This window comes from Diabrotica undecimpunctata, chromosome 8 (genome assembly GCF_040954645.1).
Source record: "Diabrotica undecimpunctata isolate CICGRU chromosome 8, icDiaUnde3, whole genome shotgun sequence".
NCBI lineage: Eukaryota > Metazoa > Arthropoda > Insecta > Coleoptera > Chrysomelidae > Diabrotica > Diabrotica undecimpunctata.
In genome coordinates this window covers 15,375,835-15,388,432 of record NC_092810.1, presented here as the reverse complement: position 1 = coordinate 15,388,432, position 12,598 = coordinate 15,375,835, and the positions used below count along the sequence as shown (strand labels likewise).

Here is a 12,598-nt window from a genome sequence, read left to right as displayed (position 1 = left end):
AGAATAATGCCATATGTTTTTATAATTCAATAATTTTTTCGCATAAATTATGCTTCCTATTTATATTTATTGTAACTCCCTAAATCTATGCGCAATCTATACCTAAGCAGCATCTCCAAAAATATGTCTTCTTTCCTATAAAATAGGCGTGGATCAAATTTTTTTTCATGAGTGTAGAAATAATATTTTCCTTGCAAGAATATAATTAGTTTGTTTTCTTTCGGTCTTTATTCTAAATGATGTGAATATTAATGTATTTGTTATCAGCAGTAATTTGGTTCACGATTTGCCACCAGAAAAATGTACATATATATTTCGCATTTTAAAACAATTTCACAATAACAAAATGTACCGTTGGTGTGTTAGTTTGTTGCTTTTTATTTTTCCCGTTGTTTTTGGAGGTTTTGTATAATTTCCATATTTTTAGGATTACGGTTTTATTTATTGTATATAATCTGTTAACCTTCATCGGACGACCCTCAAAATATTACACAAAAGACGGGGTCTTATTGGGGACGGACCCCATTCTTAAATGGGTGATCTATGCTTATACGAAAAAAAAAACGGACTAAATCAGACTAAAGCACACACATTACTACAAAATACATTCTACTGCTGACGCTAATAGACTAAATACAACTACATACTATTTGTACAATGTACACAAACTAGCTCTTATTTTGCGTGTTCTAGACATACAAAATTGTTACATTTTACACATATTTTACTAGTTTTTTTGTCTTTACCTCTACAACACACATAGCACCGCAGCCTTGTATTTTTTATTTGTTCTACTCTGGGCTCAGTAATATTTAAAAGTTCTGGGAATACATCTGCCATATGACGCGTTTTATTCTTTTCGATGTGCTTATTGTTATAACGTCTGAAAACATATTCCTTTACAAGTTCCTTGCCTAGTGCCAAATATACATTTTACGCTTACTCAGATTATGCTTTTTCCAATCAGGATATATTAGTAGCCACAATTTATAGAAATTAATACCTGCGACATCAATAAGATGAGAGAATATAGCCATCCTCCAAGGGTTTGTTTTTCTTTTTACCGTATATTCTTCAGATAGTTTTCGTTTTGTTGTAGTGTAAAATAATTTCAGGTTTCAGGTTTATAGAAGTGTTCTTCACCAGCCACTTTGTTGTCAACATGCTCACTTGAAAGTAAGATTACTCCAGTTCTTGGTTTAAGAACATAAGAGACTATCGTTCAATGTTTTCTAAAAGCAAACATACTTTAATATTTTGTTTTATATGATACTAGTAGAAGCTCCCTTGGAATAAACGTTTTATTTTTGCGAAGAGTTCCACATTGAGTTATACTCTTCTCCCATAACTTATCCACAAGTTGTAAATTCGTAAAAAAATTGTCAGGTGTTATTCCAAACCCTCCTTCCAAATGGTCTGTCTAGTCTAGGACAACTCTTTGGCCTTGAGCTTTTCCCGCCTTAGGACCTTGATTTCCTAAAAAGTAATAAATTTAAAAATTTTCTTGTTTCTTTATTAGCAATTCAAAAACTTACCCAAATAACTTTACATGTTTACTATAAAAGAAGTAGTACAGTCCACAAGGACCCATATTTTTAATCCGTACTTGTCAGGTTTGCTCTTCATATAAAATCGGAATGGTGCTTTACCTCTAAAAGGCACGAGCTGCTCATCTACACACATATGGTCGCCTGGATTGGTCACCTACACACATATGGTCGCCTGGATCTCTTATTGGGGCCAGTTTATCTACTGATTTTCGTTCTTGTGTGGTTTCAAAATTTTTGAAAACGTAGAAATGAAGTTATTTGTTTGAACATATCTCTAGATAAAGCGCAGATGGTATTATAAAACGGCAGTAAGCAATATCGTCACACCAAAGTATATCGATCTCCTCCACCTCCAAGTATAAGCAATACTTCAATATAGACTTGAATCTTTACAGAATCAAGGCAAATATACACTTTAGTTTTATTTGCTGTCACTATTTCATTTATCGTAATACGCTTGAGCCTTCCGATTAGTTTCCATGACAATTATCGTTAGAATTTCGTCTGAAAAAAAAAACAGAAAGAAATCGTGTTTGAGATTTGATACATCATCACTGTAATTTGTAAGTCCTCGAGCATGTCTACGAATATTGGTCTTTGCGCGTTTCACTTTTGTATTTTTTGGCAACCTTGACCAGTCAGTTCAATCTTTAGATACATATACCGGTAAGCCTTCGGAGTTAGTAACTGTTGATTTATTGTGCTCTAAGCTTTAATAAATAATAAGGCCATTTTCTCCTTCTACCTCTGTTACATTGTCTTTATTTTCTAAATCACTTGCTGTATCCTCATTGATATCAAGCTACGGATCATCACTTTCAAGTAAACGTAAAAGTTCATCTTCATTTAGTTGCTTTCGGCTAGATATAAATGACGCATGTTCAGAATTTTATGCACTATTCACAAATACAACAAGATACCAACTGAGACTGTAACTCAATATGTTTTATATTATTTTGTTAAATTTTATCGCAGCTCGGGCAATTCCCCATTTAAACATGTAAAACCCTTACATCAAACGATAGTACACTTATAGTCGGTACTAGTCCGTAAAATCTATCTAGATATCTATCTCTCCTAGAAAGAAACAGTTCCTAAACAAAAAACAGAGGCAAAAATGCATTGATTGCGCTTTGGTTCACAGAGAGTGGACAGAAGAACAGTGAAGTAAGGTAATTTGGAGTGATGCAACAAGAATCTCGATCTTTGGAAGTGACGGAATAAAGTTTGTTCGCCGCCGACCGGGAGAAAACCTCTTGCCCCAGTGTACTACGGTCACTCTGAAGCATCCTGTAAGTGTCATGGCTTGTATAACCACTAATGGTTGGACTTTAGCTGTAATAGAGGGCAATATTAATGCAAAAAATTATCAGGAAGAGATACTGCAAGCTAAACTGCTGCCGACTATCAGAGATTTGTTTGAAGGGGATGCCCAACAATGCATCTTTCAGCAGGATAGAGTGCCTTTTCATACGGCTAAGACTTCTATCGGTTAAGAAATCATGACTTTACTCTCCTGCCTTGGCCTAGAGAGAGTCCCGATCTAAATCTAATAGAAAATTTATGGTCAAGGCTGAAAGTGTTCACTGAGTATCACGCCGAAACCCAAACAACAAGAGAGAGCTGATTTTTCTTTGTTTCGTCTCGTACTCGTTAGTTTGATTTCCATATATTTATGATATGGTATGTATGGTACTACTACAAATAGTTTAATATTACGAAAATACGAATAATTTACGAAACTAAAAACAGTTCTCTACTCAACACTTTATCGCAGTAATTTTACATAAATTTTAAAGCACTGTTTAAATACAATAAAAAATTATTTGTCAATAATTGATATACAATTACAGAATGTTTTTAATTTGTTTTATTATATCACAAATACTAAAACTCTCGCTATAAATGCAAAAAATGCTATACATATACATACATATATATAGATTTGCATATTTTAATTCTAAAAATATCTTCATGTAAACAAGTTATTTACCTGCTTTCTTCCATATTTTATGCTAAATAATTATTGTTTTTTAGAGTTTTTTTTATGTAAATGCTGATTAACATTTTAATTGGGTCTGAATGATATCTTATCTTGAAGCGGTCGTTTTTATGGAATTATTCTAGATGAATTTACGTCCTCTATTTTTTCAGTTTTCCTTGATTTGTGGTTAGGTCTATTTAGGTCTCTTATTTGACAATTTGTTTTCCTTACATAATGCATCAACGACACAGTGTTATTAGCGTGTATGGATGTGTTACAAAAATTAATAATAGTATATTACAAATAACAATAGATCGTTAGAAAAAGCCCTAAATCTATACAGAGTAGCCCTAAATCTATCCATTTCAGATGTCATATCCTAACATATTTTACGATATCTATTTTCTGGTATACTTACTACTATACTATATTTTTATATTTTTCCCTACTTACTTGTCATTCACCACTCCATAGACTCATCTTAGTATTTTTACTTTAAAATATTTAAGTTTTCATCAGCATAGGCCAAGATTTGCACTAATTTATTATATATTGAACCAATGGTTGTGATTTGTGACATACATATTACTTGTTCCAGAGCCAACTTGAACAAAATATAAGAGAACTGTATTTAGAAGCGTAATTCTTCTGTGGTTAGAGAATTCAAAGATATTCAATTTTTTGTGTATGGTGCAAAGTATTCCAATACTTATAATATTCCACTGCACAATACTCCAAAGTATTCTTATCGCTGGGGAGGGATTGCTGTGTCCATATTTCTTTTGTAAATAACAAAAACACTGAATCATAGATAAAGTCCTTTATATACTTAGGAATAGAAGAAAGTTTTCTTAAAGTGGTGAACATAGTGAAAGGGAAAAGGCTAGTTTAAGTGACCTTAACAAAGAAATGAAACAAAGACGCAAGGCTGATAAACAACAATACTATCACGATATATGCAAAGAAATTGAGAGCCACGATCAGAACAATCAGCCAAGAGATCTATTCAGAAAAATACGATACATAAAAAGAGACTTTATAGCCAGAACTTGGCCTATTAACGTCCACACGAGAACTCTGAAAACCAACAGAGAAGATATATCGTAGACATGGGGATTCAATTACTGGGATCTATATAAAGAAGATCAACGGCAGTAACTTGTACACCGAACTCCTAAAGAAATCGAAAAAGAATCTTATATACTCGAAAATTAAAAATGACTGGCAATTAGTAAACTTAAGTATAACAAAGCACAAGGTCCAGATATAATAACAGAATAAATGCTCAAAGCTACAGAAGAAACTAAAAAAATTGCTACACTTACTCTGTAACAAAATATGGCACTCCAAGCAATGGCCTGACGACTAATCACAATCTACAATACCACCAATACATAAAAAAGGAGGCATAATCAATGAGAACCCATTGAAAATTTCCTTCAAAGAAAAATACCCCAAGAGCCAACTGGATCTACTAGGTAGATTGCAAGTCAAACATATTGTATCCATTACTCTCTAAAATGTCTAACACAGGCCACTTCATTTCGCATACTTCTACTTTTTCTCAAGTTCCATCTTCTATCGAAGGTTGGAAACTTACATTACTGCATTTAAACCACTTCCTCAAGTTGTTAAGCCATAAATATGTTATTTATTCTTTTTCTTCTTCTTGTAGTGCCTATCCGTTTTGGATATCGGCGACCATCATGGCAATTTGTATTTTGCAATCTGCGGCTCTGAAATGGATTGTGGTTGTTATGTTGAACCATGTACGTAGATTTTTTAGCCAAGAAATTCTTAGCCTTCCTGGTCCCCTTTTCCTTTTACTTTTTCCTGAAAAAACATTTGCAGCAATTCACATCTCTCGCTGTTCCTCATGATGTGACCGAGATATTCAATTTTGGATGTTTTTATTATGGTTAGCAACTCTTTTCCTTTTTGCATTCTTTATAAAACGTCCTGGTTACTAACGTGGTCGGTATAGGATATCTTCAGGATTCTACGATAGAGCCACATTTCAAAAGCCTCAATTTTCTTACAGGTAGCGTCTGTGAAAGTCCACGACGCAACTCCGTACAATAGTATAGGAAAGATGTAACATCGTAATAACCTGATTTTTATGGGAAAGGATAAATCGTGGCATTTAAATACCTTCGCCATTCGATTTAAAATGCAGATCTTGCTGTCTCTATCCTAGATTTTTATTGTATATTGTATTCTGATGCCGTTGACCACTTTCTTGGTTCTTCCGCCTTCGAGACCAATTTCTCAATCTTAGGACAATAAAGTGCTCTTTCAATTACCAGGTCATCCGCCCGAATCCGTTGGACAGTAAATAGTGGATTGGTTATTCCGGCAGATAAACCAAGATATTATACTATATAACAGTTTTTAATTGCAGAAAATAAAAGTTCTTAATATCTACCATTTAAATATACTTGTTCTAGCTACCAATGGAAATTGTGGATGTTGCGAAAGTAATACAAGAGATGTAATACCCTCTCCAATCATATCCTATCGAGTATTGACTACTCCGGTGAGTATAACTAAACTATAACAATAATAATTTTAATATATTTTGCCTACAATATAATAAATAAAGCTGTCAAATTTAAACAAGGATTGTTTTTTATATTATAGACTATAAGATTCAGCTTCCTGAGCCCGATACTTTGTTTGATTAGTATTAAAATTGATTAAGTAGAATAAAAACATTACCAGGTAATTAAGAAGTGTTCAAAATATTCAATTGAATAACAGTTCTTCAACCGGTTTACTTACTATGAGTATAAAAATATCAAAATGTTTAACCCTAGAACTGCACACTGGGATCTAAAAAACCCAGGCGCATGAATCGTTCAATGTAACCTGCGTATGTCTGCGTCTTTTGGCGATCCCTTGCACGTAAATTCAGTTAAAAGTCGACTACGTTGAGAGACAGTCGCTGCGCCGCGTAAGTTTGTTGTATAGTTTGCTGTGACACTTTTAGTAGAGCTGTGGGTACTTCGGACCCCAGTGTGCAGTTAAAGGGTGTTAAAATTTATGGTGGTTTTTGTTATTTGCTAGTATGTCAGATTCTATGAGAAAATATCAGCGTCCACTGACAACAAAAGAATTATAATGGGAAGCTGAAAACCTCTGGGCAAATGAAGATGAACCGGACACCATCGATGATGATTTTGGAGACTCATCAGATAAAGACGATGAATATGTACATGAACATCAGTCTGCCACTGTAACGAACAACAAAGTGACGATGATAATAAATAAGAACAAACAGAACCCAATACCTCGAAAATGATTATCGCCAGTATACTGGGAAAAAATGGTCATCGTTGGACCACACAGGCACCAGCACAAGGACGCCCAAGAAGAAATAACATCGTTTTACATTTGCCTTGTCTAAAAATGAAGCAAGAAATGTTAGTAACTTTGTTGAAGCTTGGAATTAACTATTTTCTCAAGAGATTATAGACAATATTTTGCTGCATACAAATCAAGAAATTCTTAGGAAGTGTCAGAGTGGCTTACCGCAGAGTTAGAAAAAAATAACCAACAACACAGAAGTCAAAGTATTTATTGGTTTGCTGTATCTCGCTGGTGCATTACGAGTCTCAAATTGTAATTTAGATGAGATTTTGTCAATAAAATATGGCAATGGGCTATTTCGGGCAACCATATCCCAACAACGATTTTAGTTTTCAGCACTTTGCTTGAGGTTCGACAATAAAACAGACAGAAATGCCAGAAAATTGGTTGACAAGTATGGTGTGTCTGTACAATGTCCCATATTCGCCAAATATGGGAAATTTTTATAAATAATTGCAAGCTATACTACACGCTCTATGAGAACTGTACAATTGATGAGCAACTCGTGAGTTTTCGAGGAAAATGTCCATTCCGAATTTACATGGCCAGCAAACCTGATAAATATGGGATGAAAGTAATGATGATAAATGATTCGAAGACATTTTATATGCTGAATGTCATTCCGTACGTTGAAAAAGTTGATGTTGAGATTAATGAGTCAGTTCCTACATATTAAGTCAGAAAACTTTCCGAACCAATACACAGTACTCACCGTAACATAACAATGGATAACTGATTCACGTCAATACCTCTTAGTGAACAAATGTTGGAACAGTATCAGCTAAGAATCCTTGGAAGGTTGCGAAAAAAGAAACGGGAAATATCTCCGAAGTTTACACAAAAAAAAAAGAGGTAGGCACATCAATATTTGCTTTCGACAGAAACAAAACGCTAGTTTCGTACACTCCAAAGGAAAATAAAGTGGTACTACTTTTATCAACCTTGCATCCTGATTCATCGCTTAATACCTTAACCGAAAAACCAAACCTTGTACATTCCTACAATGAAACAAAGGGTGGCACAGACACCTTTGATCAGATGTGCCACTCTTACACGACTTTCCGTAAAACTAGACGCTGGCCTCTCAGAATGTTTTTCAATATGTTAGATGCCAGCGAAATAAATGCTATGGTTATATTTTCAATTGCAAATCCCCAATGGAAAGATGACCAAAAACACCATAGGAAAACATTTTTAAAAGAACTTTCAACTGCATTAATTGAACTGCACTTAAGGGAAAGACTACAAGTTACCAATTTGCCAACAACCCTACGTGTAAAAACTAGCGAAATATTAGGAGTTGATATCATCAAAGAGATAATTTTGATGTTAGTTTGCCTAAACAGGTTAGATGCTGCTTTTGTCCTCGTGAAAAGGATTTAAAAACGAGTTCTGCCTGTTCGTTGTGCCACAAACCGTACTGTTTAGAACATCGAGCTCAATTGTGTTGTGTGTGTCAGAACCAAAGTTGAAGTACATGGCTAAGAGTAAGAAATAATTATATATATATATATATATATATATATATATATATATATATATATATATATATATATATATATATATATATATATATATATATATATATATATATATATCGGTTTCAAAACGTCTTGCGTCGTTGTCCGAGCCTAATTTCCAAGAATTTCTATCATTCTCTCGGGAGCTCATTGCCTTTGTTATTCCCTCCTTCCATGTTCTTTTTGGTCTTCCTCGTTTCTTACGATTTGCTGGTATCCATTTCATGGCGATTTTTGGTAGTCTTGTTTCTGGCATTCTTTGAACATGGCCATACCATATAAGTTGTTTCCTTTCTATGTCTGTTGCCAGTGATCCATCTACCCCCATCCGATTCCTTATTTCATCGTTTCTAATTCTGTCTGCCCTAGATATTCGAAGTGATCGTCTAAATACATCCATTTCTGTTGCTTCGAGTTTTCTTTTATTGCTTTCTGTTAGTCTCCATGTCTCTGTACCATAGGTTAAGCTGGTTTTTATGAGAGATTCATATATATTGTATTTTCGTCTTTTACCAATTTCTGAGCTCCAAAGAACTCCGTTAAGGCATCCAATTGCTCTACGGGCCTGGGTTATTCGTTTTCTAATTTCCCTATTGTCTGTGCCTGTGGTGTCGAAATCAATTCCTAGGTAGGTATATTCAGTGCAGAATGCAATTTTGGTTGTGTATATCTGAATGTTGGATAGTTCTGCGCCTATTGGGAGATATTTTGTTCCCAGGGAGAATTCCAAATGAGATCGCAGCCAGTAGGCCCAACGCATGGAGAGAGCTCCGGAGCGGTCTTCTTTTTGCAGAGAATCCAATAAGTAGACGAATATTTATTATATTTTTCTTGCGAGTTTTACACCAATCGATAGAGGGTCTTTGAATTAACGTATATTAATTAAAAATCAATTGAAAAAAAATCTAGACCTGCTTCCTTTTTGTACAGATGTCTTGAAATATTATGTTAATCGAGTACAAAACTAAAGCACGGATTGTGAAGCGTATAAAATATCCACACATGTACTTAACATTTACCATAACAAGTTAAGAAAGTTAAAAAATTATAGTATCGAAACAATCACTAATTATTAGTTGAATTTCTAAACAAAAAATAATTCTTATAGGTTAGTTACAAAGATGCTATTGCTGCATGCCAGGCAATTGGAATGTCGTTAGTTAGCATCCAGTCAAAAGAAAAAAGCGAGGCTGTCAAAACTGCAATTCAAGCCAGCCGTAAGTCATTTTAATTCTATAAAATATTAAAGGACCAAGTTTAAGTAAGAGCTTTTTTCTTGCGGTACATCTCAATTTATCAAAAATTAAAATATATTGCCAATCATTAATAATTCTCATAGACAGTTGCAACACATGGTATTGCACACCCTTACTTTTTCCTTTTTCTTATCTAGAAAAAATACATTTTCTTTGACTCTCCCCTTCAGATTTTGGGTTTCTGGCTCTTTTGATTCTTGAGGCAATCGGTCTTTCACTGACAAATAGTTTTTTTTCTTCCCATGTAAAGCTCCAAAATTTTTGAAATATCTGCTGTCTTTTTTCTTCGCTTAAACTGTAACATTTGAAAGTTTTTCGACGTTCTTTTTTCACATGAACACCTAATTTTTAATTGCCTTTCATGTTTCTGCACTACAAATTTATTATTCTTTCTTCCCTTATATGCTGCCCCTTCTTGTCTCTTTTTCTTGTTCGTATTGTACTTCCAGTCTTGACTGTCGCTTAATCTGTTTTTCTTATAAGATATAAGACGTAGTATCCCTTATACAAAAAGGAAGACTAAGATGGGCAGGACATCTGGCAAGATCACAGCAGAACAACCCTTCAAGAAGAATCCTTATGTCACAACCTGTGGGAAGTATAAGTAGGGGTGGGCCAAAACTCAGATGGAGGGAGTTTGTAGATGGGGATGGTAGAAAAATAGGCGCAGCAAACTGGCAACAGTTGGCAATAGATAGAACTGACTGGCGTAATATATTTGGGAAGGTCAAAGCTCTTTTATAAGGCTGTAGCACCAATGATGATGATGATCATTTAACCAGGAATTCTCTTTTTTCGACATTTATATCGATATTGTTTTCAAAACCAGTTGATCTTATCTTATTTTATTTGCATTGTTGCATTGTTGAGGTAGAAACATCGTTAAGGTTTGTACTGTTAGTTATTTCTAGTTTCTCTTCATCGCTATTCAAATTATTATCCTATCTTAGATTGTTTTTGTAGTTAGACTCTTCAGTAATTCCATCGGCGTTGTTAGAGAATCTAGGTCTATAAAGGCATCTAAAATATCAGTGTTTTCTAGTTCTATGATTTACTGGACAAGATCATTGCCGGTTACGTTGGGATCAATATTTTCTAGATACATTAAGAGTTTTTTTAACTTGGATACATTCTTCTTTTAAATTTTTTATTACATCGAATAACTAATCTGGATTTAAAGAAAAATTGCTAAGGTCGCTTAAAACGACAACTTTTGGCTCGGATTTTCCAAGGGGTTTATTGACATCCAGTAATAACCATTAACTTGTTTTTATGTTGGCTCGAGAAAGCATCATCTTTATCTTCACTTGTAAGTGTCATTTTACTTAGTATTTTAAAGCTTTTATTCATTCTGCCAAAAATATATATATTTAAGTCATTTATATGTATTTCACGAATATATTATACGAATTTCACGCGTGGATTAAATGCACGGGTTTCAAATAAACCCCCTTCCCAAAGGTACTGGGTATGTGAAAATCAGCCCAAAACGTAGGATCTTTGGCTTTGTGCATAACTTGTCCTATGATATTGAAATTTATTAATCGGGAGGTAAAATATAAAACAGAAAAAAATGCTTCAATACACTCGAAATTTGTTCTGTTGTCCCTTTATTTTATTTCTAGAATCACAACACGTGCACGAAACGAACAAAGAAGATTTTAATATAAAACTGGCGTAACTCCATTTGCAGTGAACACTGAAAATTGCCTATGTGCCATGCCTAATTTGAAAATAGTTTAACAAAAAAACACATACGTATGGACTTTTTTTTAAACTTAAATCCATATCTTGTTGTACCATCTATTAAGCAATAGCTAAAATCTTTCGTAATAGTATGCAGTTCAAACTGTTTAACAAGATGGCATTAAAATACGGATTTTTTTAAAAAGTGGAATTATGCAATTTTCACATTACGCCGACCATATAAGCAAAGAATATAGACGCTTAATATATTCTTTGATATAAGATTGAGTCTACCGCATCTAAAATATTACGATTTTTTATTCTTTTTTAGATTTAGCAAGTGACTACTGGACATCCGGTCATAAAATTGGAAACAATTGGTTCTGGCTACAAGGAGATCCATTCGGATTTACTAATTGGAGCGCTGGAGAACCAAACAATGCAAAGGGTAATGAAAATTGTCTTACAATCTTTGCAGGTGGCTCCTTATGGAACGACGAATCTTGCGATGTCAAATTTTATCCGGTGTGTGAGAAAGTAGTTTCTTATCATAATGAAGGATCATCATGTTGTTGCAGAGCGCCAGTTGTGAATGTTTTTATTGGTAGAGCTCATTAAGCATGTCAGTCAAAAATCTGTTTCGATCTGTAAACTGTATAGAAGGTACTCTATAATTACTTAATAAAGTATTTAAAGCAAACTGTTTTTTTGTGCTTATATTAGTAAGAAACCCATATCGGAAATTTCCATCACACAACTAGCCTGAAATTTACACAATATATATATATATATATATATATATATATATATATATATATATATATATATATATATATATATATATATATATATATATCTATATATATATATATATATATATATATATATATATATATATATATATATATATATATATATATATCGAGAAAAGGAGTACGACCGTCAATCCAAAATAAACTAAGGTACACTCGAAGAGTGGTGGGTTTTTCGGTCAAAGTGGAGAAATAAAAGACAAAGAAAGTGGCTACTTCATCTATTTATTGAAGACATTTCGCTTTCTGCTCAGAAAGCATCATCAGTTCATCTAAAAAGAACAATATGAAACCAAACATCCATAGAGAAGTTACAACAAAAGTGTGTTACCTTACAAAGACATGTAGCAGTCAATGATGTTAAAAATATGAAAAAACTTACGAAACTAGACATTCAAAGTTAACGTTGTATAAAATAATT

At 33.6% G+C, this 12,598-nt stretch overlaps 1 protein-coding gene across 1 annotated transcript; it reads left to right on the top strand.

Annotated features, from left to right (window-relative positions):
- Positions 1–301: 301 nt before the first annotated feature.
- On the top strand, positions 302–12,065 carry LOC140447205 (perlucin-like). The gene is made up of 4 exons (XM_072539718.1): positions 302–401; positions 5,982–6,070; positions 9,532–9,640; positions 11,697–12,065. The coding sequence occupies exons 1-4, from the start codon at positions 347–349 to the stop codon at positions 11,981–11,983; spliced, it is 540 nt and encodes a 179-aa protein (XP_072395819.1). The 5' UTR covers positions 302–346; the 3' UTR covers positions 11,984–12,065.
- The last annotated feature ends 533 nt before the right edge of the window (positions 12,066–12,598 follow it).